Source organism: Poeciliopsis prolifica, unplaced genomic scaffold (assembly GCF_027474105.1).
Source record: "Poeciliopsis prolifica strain line A6 unplaced genomic scaffold, Auburn_PproV2 SCAFFOLD001, whole genome shotgun sequence".
Classification (NCBI taxonomy): domain Eukaryota; kingdom Metazoa; phylum Chordata; class Actinopteri; order Cyprinodontiformes; family Poeciliidae; genus Poeciliopsis; species Poeciliopsis prolifica.
The window spans coordinates 17,299,272-17,322,262 of NW_026562376.1; the positions used below are offsets into that span (position 1 = coordinate 17,299,272).

The following is a 22,991-nucleotide window of genomic DNA, read 5'->3' on the forward strand; positions in this document are numbered from 1 at the left end:
CAGGTGCGCTGTGCAGCACAGTTCTTCAGAGTCAAGTGTGTCCTTGGCAGTGCTTTTTACAGTATGGTGGGGTTTATAAAAATCTTTTTGAAAGCTGTCAGAGTAAACAGACAGGATCCTGCATGCTCAGGTTGAATCTATTCAGGCTGCAAACCTGTGTGGGAGCTCCCTCTGCTTCCTGATAAGTTGCACTCATTAGTTTAATTAACCCTGACCTAAATACTGTGTTTGATGGTGGTAAATTATGCCTCTCAAGACTTTCCATCATAATTAAATATATTTATTTTTAAATTCTGTTATCTCCACTTGTTTGCGCAGAAACCAATGCCTTGTCCTTGCAGCCATGAAAATTAACATTATCAAATGGCCACAGGAGCCCATGTTACTCTAAATCAGGTGTAATTTTAAGGATACTACCTGGAATTTTTTTTTCAAATGAATTTATACTGACACAAAAACAGAGATGGGCTTTCAACAGCAGGCTTTCAAAAAATTTAAAAAAGCACAATGAAGGAGAAGAAAATAAACATCTACTAAATCTGAAGCAAAGGGTGATGTACATGGCTTAGAGCAGTGCTTCTCAAATAGTGGGGCGGGCCCCCTTTGGGGGGCGCGGTGCGATACCTGGGGGGGCGCGTGTGATCCTGGGGAACAGGCTTTTTTTTGGCCGTACTAGTATAAAGTGTAATTGCGCACAGTAGGCGGCAGTGGCGCTCTCATTGTTACTTCTGTCACGTTTGCGACAGTGCAACATTTTACGACTTACAAGACAACAGGTTTGCCTTGGTTGGCAGTGTTAAGTCAACAAAAGCTCCGACTGCGTTCTGTCTATGGCGTCCGTTATTCAACAACCCCCAACATGAAAAAGTTTTTAACAGGGATGAAAAGAAAAGCGGAGAGAGACAAAGATAATGAGACAACAGAAAGTCAACCGAAAGCTAAGAAGAGGAAATACGACGAATCTTATTTAGCGCTTGGCTTCACTGTGACTACAGTTGGAGAAGAGGAAAGACCGGTGTGTTTGCTGTGTCTAAAAATGCTCGCAGCGGACAGCATGAAGCCAAATAAATTAGCGCGTCACTTAAATACGTTACATCCCAATCACGGCGGTAAGCCGCTAGAGTTTTTTCAGCGAAAACGTGCTGAATATTGCCAACAGTCATCCCGCTTTGTGAAGGCTACTTCAGTAAACCATCGAGCGCTGCTAGCATCATATAAGGTGGCGTACCAAATTGCGCAGTGCAAAAAGCCCCACACCATAGCAGAGGAGCTGATATTGCCTGCAGCAGTAGACATGGATTTATTTATTTTTAATTTCAGGCATTGATGCACTTAAAATTTTCTGTTGCAGACTTAAAACACGATTTAATAAAGTTATTCTATGTAAGTTTGACCATATGTCTTTCTTTTTTTCTTTAATGTTAATGAAAAAATGTTATGCAGAGATGGATAGTCACGGTGGGGAGTGGGGGGCGCGAATAGTTTTCTTCTTGCTAGGGGGGGCGTAACGGAAAATAATTGAGAAGCACTGGCTTAGAGTGATGTTTAAACTTTTCTGTCTGGTTTGTTAGAGTGCAAATTCATCTCACAAAATGAAAAAAAAAAGACATATTCTGTACTCATAATCTGCAGTTGTTGCATAATTTTCCAGCACTTTGACACAGATGGTGCCTAGGAAGACTGAGAGCTAAAAAATGGGATTTCTTACTTCTTCCAGCTGGTGTAACCTAGAAATCAGACAATACCTTTCTTATATCTTGTCAGCAAGGTGATACCCACACATTTCTCGATGCTGCATATCAGGGTATTGAGTGACAGAATGCTTTGTTTAAAATTTTCTTACTTCTTTTTTGAATTTAGAAGATTACTGGGCCTTTAAGCCAATATTTCTCAATCCTGGTCCTCAGGAATCCCTTCCCTACATGTTTTAGGTGTATCCCTTCTGCCAGATACTTGGCTTTTTAACAGGCGTCTGTAGCACTTGCTAGCATGCAGAGGAGATAATGCAATCATTTGAATCAGGAGTGCAGATACATCTAAACATTTAAGGCAATTTATTGAAAGCCTAATAAAGTCATAGCCTTACAAGTTTCTCTTTATGACAGCGGAAAAAATTGGCAGCACACCTGTGGATTTATATTGAGGCACTGCATCCAAATATCTTAACTTTCAAAAGGCACTTTCTGTCATCTGATGAAGCTAAAGTTGAAATGTTGGCACACAATGGGCATTATTGTTTTTAGAAGAAAAAGGGTGAAGCTTGTAAACCGAGGAATACCATCCCAAATGTGAAGAACGCATTATGGTGTGTGGGTGCTTTGCTGCAGAAAGGAGTGGTGCATTTCAAAATCATGGGGAAGCTTCATGATGGGGGGAAAAAAATGTTGCGTGGAAACATCTTACATTATCAGCCAAAAGTTAAAGCTTGGATACATTTAATGGATAATGACTATCCCCAAATTAATTATAGGAGAGAAGAAAGTTGAAGTTTAGAGTGGCCATCACTTATTTTAGCAGTCAATTGAGTTTAAATCTAAACATGAATGAAGGAGAAGAGAAATAAATTTTTTTTAAATGTCTGATACATTGGTTTGTTTGATCTCATCAGAGGCATGTATTTGTGGAAACTTGTTGGGAGGAATTTGTCTTAATTATTAATAAAATAGGAAAGAAAACTCTGACGCTGCTTTGCAGAAGATAACATATTTCTAGTTGAACAGAGCAAAAGAATATCTGTCACTCCTTTCAGCTTCTGATCTTTTCTCTGCTCAGCAAAGATTTTACCCAAAAAGAAGATTAGGTCCTTCATTTTTTTCTCCCCCCTCCTGTTTAATAATTTTGCTGATGCGGCATTTGGGGTTTAATCTGATAATCAGTTCTCCGAGGACTTTCATACTCCCATGGACCCTCCTCTGCTCTCCTTTGCTGCTCCCGTGCTCCATGTTTCTCTCTCTGCTCCTCCTTCCTCCCTCTCGTAGTCAGCACATTCCCCTGCCAGCGAAGACAAAGAGCCTGGCTCTGGCTAATGCACCTGATTGATGGAATGGCACAGATCCAATAGAGCCCTGGCCTTCAATTAAGCCCCTCCTGGTCACCTGGCAACACCGTTAACGAAGTGTACCCTTCAATTAAGTCGCAGTGGTTACTCAGCAGAAGCCTGAGCCAATGAGGCGAGAGCGAAGGCTGGCGCCGCGTTGTTAACGCTCGCTTCAAGGCCTCAGACTCTCGCACCAGCTTTAATCACTCAGCCAGCCTTTAGTGCGACCAGTCTGTGCGTGATGATCGCTGTGCACACTCACGGCTCATTGAAAGTACTGGGTTACAACGCCTTTGATGTTAGAAGGTCTCTGGCTTGTTTATGAGGTGCTCAGGGTAACTCCCTCAAACAATACGAGCAACAGAGATTCCGATTTTATGACAAATTATCCAGGGGGATGCTTTGCTGTTTATGGAGAGGATGTTTTGATTGCTAAGCATTACTGCAGCTCTTTAAGAGGCCGGTGTGTGAAGGGATGGGTTTCTACTTAGCGAAGATGCATAATCTCCATAATGGTAACTATTAAAACAGAAGGGATGGCAGCAGGAGGAAAGGGGAATTAAAGAGAGAAAGAGCGAGGAAGAGTGAGAGGAGGAAGGAGGGAGAGAAAAAAATAATAATGACAGAGTGAGAGACAGAGCGAGTCCAGCCAGCGTTTTAGCACCCTAACGAGAGAGTAGGATGCTGCACGAGGGTGATAATTAGAGTGTCCTCACAGGATACAAGACTGAAGAGGCCCACACTTCTTCTGCCCCTGGCACATCTGCACTTCAGAGGACAAACTGCCCTAAGGAAGTTTTATTTAGTCTGCTTTGATGTCAGAGTTTTAAACCCCATGCTTTGACATCATCAGAAAAAGCAGACTGTCCACTAAAACTTTGCCTGCTGTCATCTTCAGGGATAAAACAAAAACAAAACTATAATGCAGTCAATAAAGAATTTACTGCAGATGCTGGTGGAGGTTGTCTGACTTTATGGTATTGAAAGCTGAACTGAAGTCTCAGTGTATGAACCCTAGGTGGCCGAGGTGGTGTAGCCTTGAAGTGTAGCCCCGAGTTGACTGCATCGTCTGTTGACTTTTTTTGCCTGGTAAGCAAATTTCTTTACCCTACACCCAGTGCAGGGTGAAGCAGGGAAACTTCATTCTTCAAATGCTCCAGCTTTAGCAGCTCTAAAGATTTCATGGCCACAGACTTTAGGGTGTGAGAGGTCTGTTACATTCAGACCTGTGATGGGGCGTTTCCTGGGAGCCAAGATGGTGGTAGGACACTTAAAGCAAAAGGAAACCTGATATAGCACCCGTTTACACAACAACTGGAGGCAAATGTTTTCATCTTTGTTTTTCATAATTGTTTGGTATGGCAAAACAAAAATACGCCCATTGTAGAACATTTATGCAGTCTGTGAAGATGCACCGATGGCATGCGCAAAATCAGATTTGCACCTCTGAACTTGTGTTAAGTCTTCTTCTGGTCTTTTAAGCATGTTGTGATCATTTTGTGTATATCATCAAAGTTTTATAATTTCCAGTGCTATTTGCATTTTTGAGACAACAAACGTATTTCTAAACGCATCTTTAAAAAGTCGTAGCATTGGGCGAGGTCATCACAGGATTGACTGATGGGCCCCTGTAGTCCTGCTTTTGTTTTCTTGTACTTTCATTTACAACAAATACTGATTTGGGGGATTTGATCATTGGAACAAGTAATTTCTTGAAAAAAATGCTAATATCCTACAGCCTTACACAAGATGCGACAAAAAAGTTGGAAGCTTTTCTAGGATTGTCCAGTATTCTCATACTCCATATAATATTAGTTATAAAGATACAGTCTTAGCCGGTCTGTCTAATGAATCAACAACTTGAGGGAAAATTATGTTTTTATGAGAGAAACTTCTGTTTTGGCTCTTAAAATGAGCAGGTACACTGCCTGGATCCATTTAAAAACTATATGGTGGAAAAAAATCAAACTGAGGAAGTGTTGACATCATCCATTTTTATTATTGGTACTTATAAATATTTAGTTTAGATACACTAATAAAATAGCTTGGAGAATTTTTATGACTTGACATTGTAAAAGCTTCCAAAAAATTGAGATACTTTCAAAAATTCAGGATCTACAAACCTGAGTCACAAAACAAAGAAAAAATAAATAAAAAATAAAAAATAAGAAAGAAATTGAGGGTCAACAAAAGATTTGGTAAGAGATGCTACACAGTAGCCAACAGACACAGTCGAGGTCCAGTCTTCAGCAAGGTGTAAAACCTTTTCCCTCCACCATCTGACTAATGATTGACAATGAAAAGTTTTCAATACACAACTGGCTTAAATAATTAAAACTCATCCAGCTTTTAAGATGAATTATTCACACAGGTTGTTGAAGTCTGGGTTCTTAAATAATTGAGAGGTGGATTGCAGATCTTTTATGGCAGTGCCTAATTTCTGAGACCAGCAAAAAGAGAGAACAGATTTTTATAAGCAGCAAATGCCCATTGAGCAAAAATAATGGGCATTTTTCACAGCGTTGTATTTGAGCCTAAATATACAATGTTAACAATGTACAGGGAAGAATCTGCACAAAATTAGAATGTTTTTGTTGCATGATAATTGCAAAATATATATTTAAAAAAAGAGCAATTGAAATGCATCACTAAAAGAGCCAAATATGACATGAGTGCCTGTGAAATGTGTCTGAAAACTTCTGGCCTTAACTGCATTTGTTATAATATCATCAACTTATCTTTCTCTGCGGACTCGTTCAACACATTTCAGTAACGATGTCCTGCGCCCATCGCACCTGAAAATGAGGAACAACGAAGTTACTTTTGGTTCTATAACGTATTATCCGCTTAGTGTGTCCCTTTCATGTCTGACTTAACCTCTCGTTCTTTTCTGCAACATGTCATGATGGAAAACAGAGGCACACTGGTCTCATTACTGGACAGAAGCAAGTAGTGAATGGATAATTCATCCACTAACAGATTGCAGATTTACTCCTACACAGATTTACAAAAGTTAATTAGCAGCCAAACACAGTCATTTATCATAGTGCCAAAGCTAAATGAATGAGAACATTTTTGATTTAGTGTTTGAGCAACAGTAAAAATGCTTGCAACGATTAGAAGCTACTTTTTTAACATTGAAATTAGATTTTATGGTGAACAAACTCATTGCAGACACATCTTTGTTTATTTCCTATTTATCCAGATTGTTTAACCTTCACCACAGCCACGAATATCGAATCTAATTGTCTTTCTTGCAAATGCAGATATGCTGCCACTCTAAAAAGAATAGTTAATCAAATATTGGCACAAAAAAGCCAACAAATCTTGACGGCACTAATATAAATAAAGCACAATGGATCTTTCCACTGTTTTGTAAAGCAGATACATAATTTAAAAACGCAAATTAAAATGGATTTCCCTGGCAAAGTGAGAACCTCTCGGGGTTCTTGTTCAACAGAAACTGCACAACTGTACATCGAGTGACAATGTGTTGCATGGAAACGCAGAAGGCAAGGGTTTATTGTAGTTGATTGTAGTCAAAGTCTTATCTTTGTGACCAACTTGTGACTACTCCAGTGAGTAGTCACTTGCTGGAGGGGTTGCAATTAAAGATACCAAAAAAAAAGTCAAGCTTAAAACTTGGCCATACAAAAGTTAAGGCAAATAGTAACTGCCTAATTATTAACCTGTCCAGGTGAAATCAGAGATATTGGCATTGAGATGGACAAAAACAAAAACACAGCTATCTCCTATTTTAAAATAGGAGATAGGCTATAAATAACTCTGTTATTTACAGCCTTGCAGCTGTAAATAACCAATTGTGATATCTAAGGGATGAATGTTAGCAGGAAGCTATATTCAGTGGGGTGGTTGTTTATCAAAGTCAGCTTTAAACCATACCAGGCAAACAGCTGTGCTGCCAGGCCTCCATCAGCAAGCAACACTCAGCTCAGTGCATCCTTACTCAATCAGCTATTTGCTTCCTGTGCCATCCTCTGTAACAAGTAGTCTATCATTTTTCATGCTTTGTTTCCTGGAGCAAAAAAGTGTCTGCAATTTAGAAAACAAAAAATTAGAAATGCCAGTGGTCAATATTTGTACTCGATTTATTTCATACCCTCCATAGCTATTCCTTTTTTTTTTTTTTTGCTTTTAAAGGTCTTACGAGGACGATATTTGCAGATAGAAGGGGACTTGTACATTTCCAATCTCTAATAAAAGCTACATTCTTAACCTTTCAAACAAGTCTGCAAAATCTGCCACAAACTGTTGAGAGGGTGGGTGTAGAAGTTGTGATTTCACAGAGGTTTTTAAACTGGCTGAGGGATAAGGCAACATGTTCTGTTACAAATTCGTTTTATCTGTGAAGTCTATTAATGTTGGACACTCGGCTGTAGAGCTGTAACTGACTGAATTAGAAGACAATTAAAGAAAAGAAATGAACCAAAGATCAGCTCACATCTTTCCAGTTTCTGAAGTCGTTTTAATATCATGTGTGTTAATCACTAGCTTTGTTGAATTGAAGTCAGCAGGATGCAGAGTTCTTCTTAACCGATGTCTGGCATCAATCGGACCAAAGTGCAGCCAAGAATATATCCAAATTTCTGCGGTAATTTTCAGGCAACACTTGAGCTTCAGAGGCTCAGAGCATTTTGACTGTGATCAAAGAAACATGTCTGCAAAAACTGATGTCTGTAGGAGAGCCAAGTAGCGAATCCACTTCAAACTAGTCTGAAATCCTCATTTGGGTTCACACTTTCCTGAAAATAATTAACACTCCTGCACCTGAGGACCTTATCTGGGATGAAAATATGGAAAAGCAACTGTTCAGTGACTGTTCATGGGGGGGCTCCATGAGGTGGGGAATATGTTTCTCTTCCAAAGGAATGTTGCTAAAGAAAAATCAGGAGGCCGATACCATGAATCTGAAAATGGGTTTTCATTTGGTCATTCAGCTGCATAATGTTCCGCAAGGAAGGAGAAACAAAGTTCACTCTGAAATTATATTACCGAGATAAAATGAGCTCCTCTGACATTTTACCCAGGGTGCCAATAAGTGATGAAAGTGCTGCAAAATAAAAAGTTTAACTTTCATTTTTAAGTGTAACTTCTTTCTTGGCTGTGGCCAGTTTTGAAAGGAAGTTGGGGCCTTAATAAAATTTTTTGTTTTTCTGAAATCCTTATGAATTCAGGTCTTTGCTGCCCAGTTTCCAATTGAGTTGGTCTTCATTATCATGACAGGGTTACCCAGATGTTTCACAAAGTTGCATCAAATCTTAAAGTCCTTGTCTCTGACCACATGTGTGTGGTCCCTGCAGGTAGCCTAGTTTTGAAACACACTACAAAACCTCTGAGGGGGCAGAGTTTCTATCATGCTGTGAGTTTAAATCACTCTGTCGTTGCTCAGCATTCCACGTTGTCTGGCTTTTTGTGATACAGACAGACTTTAGAGCTTCTTTGATGTCTTCAATCAAACGTCAAACAGGACGATAATGACCAATGACTGCCTTCCGTGTTTGATTTGTGCAAAAACATCAGCTGCTTTGTGTTCTAGCAAGTTTTCTGCTCAGACCCCCAACTATCATACACCTTGTCTTGTTGATTCTGCGAAGAGACAGATGGGATTTCAGGCACCATCTCAAACTGACAGGGACCCGGAATAAGAAAGCAAGCTCACTCCTGCAATAAACAGTCTGCTTCCATGGTTTCATGAGCCTTTCCCCTTGAAGAACAAACCATAATGTATCTCATTTTAATGGCAGGCTTCATGGCTTTCACAGCATCTGTGAGTGTCTCCTTGCTCATTTCATCGGTAGAAAAAGGTTAAGTTACTGATGGTTCGATCATGATTGAAGCATGTTTATTCTTGTCCAGTTTCTGGATAAAAACTCGTCTAGAGTTAATTTTTTGTTTTGTTTTGAGGAAAAGCCCACCTCTGTTTGGGCTCTAGTAGTTTCTTTATGTGCGTCATAACTCCATCCTGACAGAGTTCACTGCGGTAGGACAGTCAAAATGTTTGTGATGGTCCATTTCTGACCAGTGCAGTCCTGAATGGCCAGCTGAAAGGTGAACGCTGACTGCTTGCTCTCCACCAGCTCCAGACAACGCTGAGACTCAATGTTCTGGATGGCTCCCCCCTGCAGAAAAAGGAAAAAAAAAAAAACAAGATGAAGGAATGCAGACATTAGTTTGGCACCTAAATAAATAATCTACCACCGACCCACTTGTAACGAACGTTTTCAGCTTTCTCTAATACCCTTCTGTTCTTGGAAGCAAACATGTTTAACTCTGTAAACATGAGCAGCCCCATTTTTAATGTTGACTGGAGAACATTTTTCAGTTGCATTTATGTCCAGCCCATTTACATTTACATGGATGGAGGTTATCAAATGTCCTTGTCAACCATTAGATACGTAAAAAGACAGAACTTCATGTTTTGTGTTTTACAGTTTTTATAACAGAACATAATGAGACATCGTCTGATTGTCAGAAGGGCTATAAAGTAAACACTATGACATAAAAACATTAAACACAATATAGCTGTAATGTTCATTTGGCACAAACTAATAAAAATGACAAAAACCACATGTGAAAAAACCACAGTGGTTCAATAGAAATGAGGAGGGCAAGTATGTTTTAATAGAATGCATTGATTAACTTAGAAACAGCAAATAGTAGTGCTTCTATAAAAACAGATATTTTTCAAGCTTGAAGCTCTGAAGCACACAGGAGAGAGCAGGAGCTGAACTAGGATCAGACTTGATAAGTGTTTTTTTTTATTAGGTCAAAACAAAAAACCTTAAAGGCACAGTTGCTTAAAAACCATTTTTACCAAATCCATGTCAAGCTTTAAGATTTCTGAATTACAACATACTAAAGTTGGATGTTGCCTGGAGGGAGAATGATACAGAATGTCAATGTCTGATGAAGACAACATGAAGTGCTTTTGATAATCCGGGAGCAAGAGAATAGTGTTCAAATGAAAGAAACACATATGTGATCAAGCTAAGGCAGATTATGATGAAACATCATTAGCTGATTAATTGGGTGCACTCTTTCACAGGAAAATATGAGCATGCACAGCGTCACCTGTCATAGCTGCAGGCTTGCACATCGACTCACTTTCACTCCTGATTACAAGTGAAGAGATCGCTAATAAAACTTGAGACCCAGACCACAAATCAAGTCTCAAGTCCTGAAGCGCAAATGGAGTCCAGATCAAATACATGTCATTTTTGGTAATGACATGTATTCACATTTTACTGTATATTTCCTCATACAGAGAAATCTTGCATAACCATTTCAACCAGCTGTCTCTTTTCAGAAATGTAAGCTTTATTCTACCGGTACAGCAGGGGTCCAAAAACTGAAACCTGTCACTCTGGAACCACATGTGACTCTTTTGCCCCTATGTTGGGGCTATTATAAATCCCCAACATAAATGTTTTTAATTCTAAAGGCAATAAGAAAGGGCAGTTTTTCCTGTATATTTTTATATGTATAGAATACCTCCAACCACCAATGGCACAAGGCTTTTCAAAGTAAAATGTTATGTCTTCAAACTTTGTGGTTTATACTCTTAAGGTTACCTAAGATGCTGGCAGTCTCTTTTACCATCCATCATTGGATTGTTTTGGTTGAGAGCAGTTTATTCTACTCTCACATAAAAAATATAGAAACATACAAAACAATATGATGTATCTGACTGCATGTGTATGCAAATGATGTTTGTGCAATAGCAGCTGGGTGCAAATACATGCACTATTAACCCTCCTCTACGCAAATATTTTTTAAAATTGTTTTTAAAAGTCCACAAACGTGGCTGGTCTTGTACCATGATTTTATTTTTATTTTTTTAATAACCCTTAGATTTAAATTTTGGTAATGACATGTATTCACATTTTACTGCTCAGAGGTACATTGCAAATATTATAACACATTTCAAAATCAGCAAGGGTACAGAAACACTTTAAACCACAGGGAGCAGAATAACATGAGCACAGTTAGAGCTGTGCTCTAACACTGAAGTAAACACCTGCTTATATAATGTTAATTAATCTGATTAAGCAAACAACCACGTACCAATATGACACATCATGCATTACTAAATAAACCTTATAATTGGTAAATGGCTGTGAATGGATCTACATCAATGGGTGATGTTCATCCTGCTATTAACCTTGTCATTAACCACACAATTAACACTTAACTTTTGGGATCTTTTCCAGCAGGCAGCACACCAGCTGCTAAATATGTGCTGTGAAAAATAGGTAGCTGTCAGCCATAGCCAACATTCATTTGACCTTGTGTTTGAAATTTCACAGCTTGTGATCACAAATTAATGCCAGTTTACAACTGCAGAACAAGGAAGGACAGGAGGCCAAAGTGCCGCCGCTCTGCTGGTTTAAGTTCTGAGAGGTGCCTCACTCTTCAAGAACTTGAGCTAAATGCTGAGTGAAACATATATTTAATATTTATATTAATATATTATATTTATGCTAAATATTTATTATGCGAAATAAAGTTTTTGCATAATTAAAATAAGCAAAATCTAAACTGTAAGCTTGAGCTGCATGTGTTTTTTGCAGACAACATTTTGCTATGAAGCCCCTATGACACTCCGATGCAACCAAACGCTTAATGAAATTAAGTTCACCTGTGTGCAAAGTGTCACATCGCTCCCAAACTGGCAACTGTTTAAAATGCTTCCTGCTCTTGAATACTCTCTCTCTCTCTGTAGTGTGATGAACTTCAACAAATTGTTTTGAAATGGTTATTGAAGACTTTACTAGATTGATCAGAAGGAACAAATTGTAAGGCTGTTCATCTTTCCACCTTAGCATTGTGCTAGCACTCACCTGTTGGATCATCATCAGTGTGACCACTTCAAGATAAATAAGGAGTTTTGGTGCTTTGCTGCTCTAGTCCAGTTAATTAATGCACTCGATCAGGAGATCAAAGCTGCTATTTTCCACTTAAATCCTATGAAAGCACCAAGGAGGTACTTAAAACTTTTTATTATTGGTTTTTAAATGACTGCATGTCACTCTAAGGTTGGAATTTCATTTCTTTTGGTTGTCCATTCATTTTAAAGCAATTTTATCAACAACTCGCTTATTTCAGCGTCACAGATTTTTAGTTTTGTCACAGTTCCTCTAGTTTCCGCTAGACAGTTAGACAGTTTCCCATAGTTTCCCATTGAACTAGAGGAGTTCAATGGGCTCCGGAAAATAAGTGGACTTTACTGATTGAGCCAGTTAAATTTTGGCATATGAGTAAACACAAATAATTGTTATTCGTATTGAATCTCAAATTCTTCAAAACTGTTTGGTCCCATCAATTGTTATCTTTAGTGACATCATTGCAAGCTTAATGTTTATATGACACCAAACATTTGTTTGACTTATTGGCATTAAGATGATTGACAATAATTAAGGTGATGTAGTGTCAAAAACGCTGACTAAATATGCTGCTGAGTACTTTAATGTTATGTAGTGTAATTGCAGCTATAGCTTAACACAATATGCCTTTGAATGAGGACTGTGCTTTCACTTAATATGAGCCTGTTTCTCTCCCCTACGGGTATGCATGTGTGTTACATTTTATTCTCTTCAACAACAGGCTGGAAACCAAAGTAGGTCCTTCGTTTTTTTGGCACAAACAGTAATATGCTTTAATGAGCTTGGGCCTCGTGAGAAAGAAAACGAAACTCATTTGTGTCAAACTCGCTGTGGTGTTCACGAAAGATGCTTTCCATTAAAAGCAGTATGCTTTAAAAATCTCACCCACGTCCAAGGAAACAAAAACAACAACACACACACGCAATAGAATGACCATCAGTGTGAGCCCAGAAAATGAGCACACAGCAGTTTTCCCCCCTGAGAGTCTCCATGTGAACATCAAATTCTGGGACAAAACATGAAATTGTTTATGAGTGAAGTGTTCTTCTCTTGATGGGAATAGTTATTTCTGCACAAATCATTTTACGCACTGCAACTGCTGTGAATATGTTATGTCATAATCTGGTCCTTTTCATTTAAATATTGGTATAAGCAGTGCTTCAGATGGAACAGGGCTCTCAGCTGGGGAGAAACGCACACACCTACCACTTTGTTGATGCTTTTGCCTGCAATTTAAAAGGAAAATGTACATGTCAGAGATCCCTGACATTGTGTTAAAAGTTAGAATAACAGGAGAATAGCAGGGGGCAACAGGATCAGCCCCAAAAAAGTTGATTTGATGATCTTAGTAAACATTATGGATAAAACACTTACAAGTTTGAATAGTTATGAGAAAGTGTCCTATTTAAAATGCTTTTGCTTACTGCAGAACTTTAAAATAATATTTTTTGTTTGTCAGTGAAAGCCAATACCTCTGGCTTTCATTTATATAGTAACTCTGCAGGGAAGATGAGTTTTTCTGAAATATTCAAAAGGAATAACTTATCCAAATCTGTGGCTGCAGCTCATATAGTTGTACATTACTGTGACTTGTACGAAGTAAATTCAAGCTTTAGGACGTCGGTGTGTTTTTTAACCAATCCACTCAGAGAGATCCATAAAACACAGATATTGGGACTTGTGTTTGTGATTCTTTCTGACCGGATTATTATTTTTGTGCAAAATGGCATGCCCAAAAGGGGCTGCAAAGTCCCTTCATCAGCACTTTCTTGAGCAGCTGATAAAATTATGAAAGTAGAACCTGCTGAGTCATTCTCCAGAGTAAAACCGAAATGGATGGAGAAAGCTCTCAAATGTCCCTCATTTATAAGGAAACTTCATTAACTGAGATATCTGTGCTCTCACAGGTGTTGGCATTATTCCAATGGTCGTGGAGACTCTAAAGACCGTATGGTGATCTTGCTCAACTTCTTCACTATAAGATTATAAGGCTTCAGTTCATTGTCAGTAATGTCACATCAGTTATTGCACAAAAACTTCTGTGAACTTTGCTTAGGATTAGGCAAAGAACCACCTCAGGCTGAGGTCATTGTTTTCCCTCATCAATGTGCCAGCATGACGCCTTTTATGGTCAATTTATTAACAAGGTCACAGGCTCAGAAAATCACAGTTATTAAATTTGCTGCTTGAAATGGCTTTCTTAATAAAACATGCTGTGTTGAATGGTGGCTGATTGTTTTTAATTGAGGAACGCTTTTTGTCATGGTAAACAGGACAAGTGCCTTGCAAATGTTGAAATATGTATAAAAACACTGAAAATGCTCTCAATTAATTCTTTAATACAAGAGATCAAATGACAATATGCAAAGTAAAAGTGTGTACCCTGCACATTTATACTTACAAGCCGAAGCGTAAATCTACTGCCTCTTAAAATGTAATATTTATGTTAGTGTAAAAATAAAATTACGCAGCATTTTTTTGTATCTGAAAAAATGCAAAATAAAAAAGTAACAATGATTTCTAAAAGAAATCCTTCTAAATTTATTTGTGAAAGCTCCCATCATATTATCTTAATAACCTAAATAATAAAAAAATATATATCACATGAATCCTCAGCTGGTTCCAGAAACATTAAAAGCTTTAGAGCGCTGTCTTTAGCAATTCATGTTAATCATAACTTGATGCTGTGAGTGTTGCAGGGAGATTATAGAAGTATAGGAGTCAAAGATGGCTATTTCCTCTCCTTTATAATGAAGGAGAGGCAGACTTCAATTAATGATCACATAAATCTTCCTTGTCTTTTGATCTCCAGAAAACTAGATTATTTAAAGTGTGTGAATTCCTGACAGACTTTCAACAAAAGCCACTAAAATCTGTTCCCTTCCTGAGGGCTTTTCTAAAAAGTCGGCTCATCACAATAAACACGCAAGCTAAGTTAAAGCCTGCACTGGAACACACATGCTACCAAATAATAATACTAATAATAGTAATCCTTGTTAGAAAGAAAACCATTTGGCATTTATCTACCACACTCTCCTCTGTTCTGTAAGTCAACTGTCCTGTCATTCTGCAGAGTGCAGAGTTGGATTGCACTATTGATTCGTTGCTATTAAGGTAGGAGCGCTTGTTAATCAGCCCCTCAGACAGCGATTCAGCCAGGGAGCCATCAGATGGGCTGGCAATGGAGCCGGGCTGGCGAGTCAGGCAATCTGTCAACCGGACACTCAATCTTCAGGTCACTCAGCTTAAAAGATGTGCTGAACGAAAAGACCCGGCGAAGACAAAGAGTAGAAAACAGTGGAGTGGTGTGCATTAAGTGAATGTTAAAAAGTAATTAAAGTAAAATCAAAACTCTGTTCTGTTTTTTTTATGTTACAATAAGCTTATTACTATTGAGACATAAACCTACCTACCTACCTGCTAAATAAAACAAAAGAATAAAGAGCATGCCACTTAATATAACTGATTATAATGCAAAATATTTTGGCTTCACTACATTCCAGCATCCTCAGTTTTAATTTTTGCAACTAAGTTCAAGTGAACCCTGATTTAAAGTGTTTTCAGAAACCATTTCAAAGCATGATTTTTGTCATACATAGTTGATTAAAATGTACAAACATTACTAAAAGTTTGATTAATGAAACCAAAACCATAACCTAAAATGATTACATGTCTAAAAGTTTAATGGGTGTAGATTGAGTCATGCACCTCAGAAACACATTCATCATCATACATCGAGCCTGATGTCGAAAATATGTAAGATGCACAAGGGAATGATCGGATAGTTTGTGGTTTTCTACCAAAGCCTTATTTTTGATTGCTGATTTATTTGGTGGAATATTCCAGAAACAATGAGCTACCAAGTTTCATGGAAACAGGTGTTTTGTTTGATCACACAACAGAGATTTCTACAACTGGGCCAAGATTCCCTCATGATTCGATCACTCTGACTAGAGATGCAGTTTGAAATCAAATCTTTGCTGTTCAATTGATGTCCTGTGTACAACGCATTTCTTCCTGGACTATTTGAGAAAACCACTTGTCATATACGTCCAAGACTAAAGATGAATATTAGATCAAAAGGAAGTCTAGCTTGTTGTATAAAGTCAATTTTGCAGCAATTCCTTATACTTTGCATCGATGCAGAGAAAAACAGACAGTTTTTGAACCACACCTTTGATGCTCAAGAGATGCAACCGAGTTCCTCTCCCTATCTTTAAGGCCATGGATGTGTCCAGGATCTCGTTCTGCCATCATCTGTATTTATATTGGTAACTCGAGACCAATCCTTTCTGGCTCGGTCTCTGTCTTCACCCGGACGAACTGAAGCTCTGCCAAGACTATTGCAAGCAAAGCCACAAGCCATCTGTCCTTCGCATGTATGCAGAAATTTGACACACCCAGATCTTCCCACATGACTGCCACCAGACCTCCATATCACCTGACCTGATGTCCAGTCAAACCTCAGGAGCGAAAGCTCGGTCGATGTGGTACTACTGTCGCAATACAGACTGAGTGGAGGCATGGATATTCAGTAATAACAGTGTCTCTGATTGTAGCCTCTGTTGTATTTGCAGTGTTAAGAAAGCAAGAGTTGGTGTTCATCGTTTAAAAACTGTGCTTGTCTAGTGTGCTTGAGCACTGATTTTGCACTTTAGGCCATGGTTAATAATAGATGTAAAATTTGCAGCAGAAAAACGCGAAGTGATGCCTCATATTTATTTTCTTATTGCTGCGTCTCCTTTTAGTGTAGCAGAATACAAAAAGAAATCGCTGTTTCACTTGATGCCAACGCTTTGATTTCATTTGAAAGCAGACAGTTTTTTGCTGATTAGGCTCTATGTCGGTCAGCCTGATGATGCACTCTGACTCTGCTGCTTTACTCTCTTGTAAATCTAACGAAGAGTGACAAACTCCTCAACTCTGAGAAATGAATCTTTTTACTGGCTGTCCAAAGAGTAGGTTCTGGCCATTAACAACCTAATAAAAGCATAACGACTAAGATGCAATGGGCATCATATCAGTAGTAAACTATAGTTAGTACAATTTAGAGGATTTACCCAACTGTCTGTAATGTTTCTTTGAATTTATTTTTTCTCAGCTCCTTCCCCTTTTTTCTGATATCCCCTTCTGATATCTGCTCTGTTAGAATTACGTTGAATTTAATATTTTAAAAAACCCATTTATGAATAATTCAGACTGCAGATGCTGCCCATGGTCTGGCTTGCTTCATTTCCATTTCTTCTTCATCACAGTCAAAATCTTTTTTTTTTTTATTGCCCACACACTACAATTTTTATTTTATTTTTTTTTTATCAAACATTTAACTCCATTTTTAGCTTTCCTCCTCCTCTCTCTGCAGAAATTCACCCAACTTCTGTTTCTTTGAGCAATAGGCTTCATTCATTTTAAACAAGAGCCGATATGCATCAGCTCTGTAAAATAATGTTTTTATTATACAGAACTGTTTTATGAAACACTTTTGAAAATCGGGTGAGGGTATGCAGAGTGCTGGGGTCAGCGGTTTGTGCATATTAATCATTTTGAGAAAACCATTGCTCTCTAGCAGTCTGCATTTGGGCAATAAAACAAGTTTTTTTCTTGTGTTTTTCACCCTTCTGTAAGATAATCTAAAAGCTTGGGAATGAAATTCCAACAGTGCACATGTGCCCTCATGTGATCAGATAATTATTGACTAAATTAGCCATGGCATATGTCAACTTGTCAGCTTCACTTTCAATTTCAAGAATTTGGGAAGTCAAAGGGATTGATTGACGTTAATGCAGACAGCATAGGGCAGAAGTAACCAGCCTGGGCACTGAAATGTAATTAATAAATTAATGTTACCATAGAATCATTGCTCATCACTTTAGTCACAATTGTTCTACTATCCATAATAACAATAAAGACAAATGGGAGATTCTTGTCACATGGGAACAATAGTGGTCATGTGGTAAAATGTTTTATTGTCTGTTAATCAGATTGTGCAAGACACAGTGTTAAATATACAACCATTATTTTCTGAATCTTCCTGTTTTATTGAAATGAAAAGCAACAGAGCTTTAAAATGGCAGTAGTGCCTAATTTTGCACACACAGCTATGAGTGTGCTGATTTAGCTAAGAATCACAACCATCACCTTGAAAGAAAAGGCACTGAGATTTGTAAACCAAATTAAAAATGATTTGTTTAGCCATAGATTTTGTTTCACATTGACCTGATGAGGGCAATTCAGGACCAACACCAAATACACAAAATAAATTTGGCTTTGAAATGCTCTGGTCTGGTTTGACCTTTTGTGATTGTTTTTCTTTCTTTCAATAAATTTGTTGGGACTGGTGGCCTTTATTTGACAGTAATCCGATAGGAAGGGGGCAGAGAGAAGGAACAAAGACATGCAGCAAAGGAGCCGCATGTTGTTGCCGCCTCTACGTGGCGGTCAAGCTTGGGACCGCCAGGTCGAGGGCTGTAACCTCTGCATACGGGACGCCTGCTCTGATTACTGCGCTGTGTGACGCCCTTGTGACTCATGTTTAAAGGAAATCTTGTCTTCCACAACGAGAGTATGCCAGGTAATTGCTGATTGTGGCTGAGCATTGTACTTGTGATTGACCATGGCCTCAATGTACTTGTGATTGTAGAACTCCAGTTTAATAATTGATGATAAAAGTAAAAAAAAAAAAATGGCAAAGAAAAGGATTGTTGTAGAGATGCTGACAACTTTACATGTGGTCAACTAGAGACTAATGGGACACCACTTGGACAAACTTGAGGGGAGAAAGTAGAATTTATTTTCTATTCTTATATAATCTTTCATTTTGTTCTAAGTTAAAAAAAATAAGGGAAACTAAATTAAAGCTTAGTTTTTAATTTCAATAACAAAAAATTCAACCCCCTTAATGACAAAACTAAAAATATGTTAAATAACTTAGTAGTTATTTGTGAAATATAACATCTGGTAACAACAAAGGGAAAAAGAAAAACTCACAATATCTGGCGCAGCTCTTCCAATCAGAGAATAAAAAAAAGATGAAATGAAAGTTTTCTTGTACGAAATACCTGGTAAAAGTGGTCAAACTTCACATTATTTATTCATGGTACGCCTCCAATACACTGAAACTTTTTAGACATCTGAACTTTCATCTGCTCTTTTAGAACTAATTCCGTCTCCGGGCGTTATTTAACTCCTTCAAACTTTTCATGGAGAAAATGGAGTTTTCTTTTAAATAAAAAGACCTGTGGGGGTTTGCCTAATGGGTCTCTGTTCCTTGACTCCAAACGTGAATTGAAAGAGAGAATCTTTCTGATTCAGGCTGATGCTAATTAGAGGCTGATTCCCCTGCCAGTCTGCCCAGAAAACACGGAAACTGAAGGACCTAAAGCGCTGCAGAAAGGTGAGGTCATGTGGCTCTCTGAGGATGCTGGATGTTCAGTGGGGGGAGAGATGAACTGTCGGTATGACTGTAAAGTAAGCCTATTTTCCAATCCGAACAACAGTCTTGAGACAAAAATTAAGGCACAGATATACAGAAAAATGTGTACAAGTGCAAACAACCCGGAGAAGCCCGGAGCTTGAATGTAGCCATTTCTTCTTGTTACTAATTATCCAGCTCCCTCAACTAATATGTCACACTTTCAGTCAACATTAAAAGTGTGAAGATTATAAAATAAGAGAGGGTTGTTATAAGCCAGAAACCGTGGACGTGTGGAAGCTCATTATCCAACGGAGGCAGATGTGCTTTTAAAACGCCTGTCACATAAAATGGCAGATGAATGATCTGTGCTCTGACAAACCCGGGGGGGGGCGCCGCGAGTCGGAAACAAATTGGAGAGGAAGAGGCCAGAATCCAATTTAATTATTTAAAGCATTAACACTGCTTGGCAAAGCAGACAGAAAACAGAAAGTAGCGGCTTCTTGCAAAGGGCCGGTGAGCAATTCGGTCAGATGAAGCCCAGTGGTCATTTTGAATGAAGGAGCTGACATTTTTAAACCATGTCGAAATCGGAGGGTTGGTGCTGAGACTCACCTGAGCGAAAGTCCAGGTGAGCCTCATGTGTTTGGTGGCTGCGTAGCTGCACTCCAGCAGCCGGGGCCTGCTGTTCACATCCACCAGACACTTGTTATCGTCGTCATCGATGGTTGGACTGAGAACGCCGAGGTGAATCTGCTGGGAGCTGGTGAAGTACACATTCTGCTGGGAGACAGATACGACTGGGAGTCAGGAGGCAGGACTCTTTTCTGGACATTTTTTAATTATGGGACGTTGTTCTAACCCTGTGAAAAATAAAAATGACACAAATGCATTTTATTCATTACATAATACCATGGAAATGTTTTAGGTAAAATTGCAAACTTAAAATGCTTTCACAAATGAGGAGGTGAGCAAACGAAACAAAAATATAAACCAGATTAATGCTTAATGTTGCTACACTTTCTCTTCATAGTGAATCTGATTCTGGGTGTTGAAGAAATGACCTGAAATCATTTTTGCACGTAAAAAACCTGTGGCCAATTCTGAGCTACTATCACATAACTCATATGTAATTTAATTTGACTTGAAGAAAACGTCTGCTTTTAGTTTATTTGTGTTGTACCATTACCTTTTGCAAACAGATTAGAAAAAGACAGAAAAGAACATTTTTGGCAGCACTCTTGGGAAACGTTGTCCTACACAGCAGTTGGCTATCAATTCTGAAATTGTCACACTCGCTGCTCAAAATCTAAAACACAACGATAAGGCTCACCTGCAATGGCATTTATATCAATCTCCTTGGAGAGGTAGCTGCACCACTTTCAGCCAATTCAGACATTCACCGCATCAGTCAAAAAATGTCATGAATTGGAAAAAAAAGACTTATTTAAATTGCAGGACCAGCAAAACTAAGAAAAAAGTACAACATACTGATTTTAATTTGCAGTTTTGTAGAATTCAGTAGTATTATTGCTCATCTAAGCATCTGTTGTCTGTTTGTATTAATAATTCAGCTAAAAAGTTAATTTTTTCTGCTGAGCTTTGGTTTATTCTCCAGGGATCCAGCCTGAGTGCATTTTAACCATCCCGTTTCCTCCAAAAGCACTGAGAGAAATACACAGGCACTCATGGATTCACAGCTTTGCTAATCCAACATGAAGGTAAAAACAACACAACATGGACTTCAGGTATAATGGAAACCATATTCACAGGTTAGTCAGACATCTATGGTGACACAGAGCACAATAAACGCAGCTCGAGAGCTGGTTAAAAATTTAGCAAGTAATGTTCAGTTTAACTATAAATGGAAATGCAATGAAGATGAAATGGCAGTCAGTGGAGGTCAGAAGTGAGCAAAGTCCTTTCAGTTTGACACTAAAGGTGTATTTTATTCTACAGTGATAAATGTAAAGAAAACATGTTAAAACATGTCTGTGTTTTTACAAAATGGCTATGTACTGCAAAATAAACTGCAAATATTACTGTATTAATAAAAACTGTGAAGGCATCTTTGAAAACAAGTGTTATCCTACACGCTCCTCTTGTAATAAGCCCTTCAAGTAATAAGCCTTGACCAGCTTATTACTACAACCAAGAACACCTGCTGGCCAGAACCTCAGACTGTTTTTAGATTTGAGACTTCATTTTCCTGGTTCAAATTTTACGAGCTTTATGATCTGACAGGTAGGAGAGAGAAAATCCATTTAATGATGTCAAAACTGTTACATTTTATATGCATTTCTACAATAAATAGAGAGGTAGCCAGTACAAAAGAGCTACAACAATTGTAGCTCCTGTCAGAAGTTGAGCTGGAGACTTTTCAACAAGTTGCAGACATGAGTTCACAGATTACTAACACCAAATCACAAGCCATCAACGTTGTCAGACTGGGGTGACACTACTGAGGTGTGGCAACATAGCACTTATCAGGCAGGAAGGCAATCCTTGCCAGGTTTGCACATAATATCAAAACATGCATTAACTGGGCTGTTCCATAAAGGAGTGCATTTCAACTCAGTGCAAATGCTCGCCAGAGGCCTTCAGGAAAAATATGTCTTGTCATTAATATTTAAGTAGTCTTGCAATGTGTGAGCAGGCTGTCAATCTTTTGCCACTAGTCCAATAAATTTGACAAGATGGCAACACATTAAACAGACAAACAGGACCCTTCTGAACACCGATTATATTACAGGACACATGTTGAAGCTTAAAACTCTTCAAAAGTTGTGGTTTTCTTTTTCTGGTTGTGCGACGTTGCGGGCAGAAAACATTAATGTCTTTGCTTGAAAAGACCTGTAAAATGTTAGGTGCACCGATAAAAATCATCTACAAATGATCAGAGCGTGTTACTTGCATGTTGTAATCATAATTTTTAAAAAAAGAGAGAGAAAAAGAAAAAGAAATGTATAATTACCATCCAATTCAGTATCAATTTCTGCTTGGCTCAAATCATTACTGAGCAAAAACCAAGGGATAATTTTGGCAGCTTTGCTTATCAAAATGTACATTTTTGCTAAATTACAGGCACCAGATTAAACAAAGATCACAACCATCATCACTGGACAAAAAAACAATGTAACCTATGTTTTTAAAGAGGTTTAGGGTTCATCAATGTTAACCACAGGAGGTTCTCTTAAAGTAGGCTAATTTCTGAATGCTAATTGTGTGTTTCTCTTTCCACCTGCAAAATTAACCAACATACTCCACATTATTTCCACTTTTCATGTTGTGAGAAATAAACAAAAATCCAGGAGCTGCACTAATTAGGATGAAGAACAAAAAGGAATGGAAACAGAAGGAGTGGCAAAGGGTGGAGGAGTGAGCAGAGAAAAATAGGTTCAGACTAAAAATTAGTTAGAGAAAATATTTAGATACCTGGAAAAAAAAAGAAACATAAAGAGGCAGTATGCATGCAAGTGTTGACCCACTTTTCAAGCCTGGAGAGGTAACTTGAAACCTTTTCATTAAAAAAAGGTGAGATATGTGAAGCATCTCGCCGAGTCTGCCATTAAAAAAAGATGAGTAACGAGAACAGAGAAGGATCAAGGACAACATGAAATCTGTTCAAGTGGAAAAAGTT

General features: G+C 38.3%; 1 protein-coding gene across 2 annotated transcripts in view; it reads right to left on the minus strand.

Annotated features, from left to right (window-relative positions):
• Positions 1-5,016: 5,016 nt before the first annotated feature.
• Positions 5,017-22,991, minus strand: part of LOC129361534 (polypeptide N-acetylgalactosaminyltransferase 18-like) — a 124,736-nt gene continuing 106,761 nt past the window's right edge. The window contains exons 10-11 of one of the 2 annotated variants that reach the window (XM_055032449.1): positions 19,967-20,131; positions 5,017-9,177 (exon numbers count right to left, since the gene is read on the minus strand). In XM_055032449.1, coding sequence (XP_054888424.1) covers positions 9,031-9,177; positions 19,967-20,131 — 312 coding nt within the window. In that variant the 3' untranslated portion in view covers positions 5,017-9,030. Of the gene's footprint in view, positions 9,178-19,966; positions 20,135-22,991 lie in introns of both variants that reach the window. The other variant, XM_055032441.1, reaches the window with a different exon arrangement.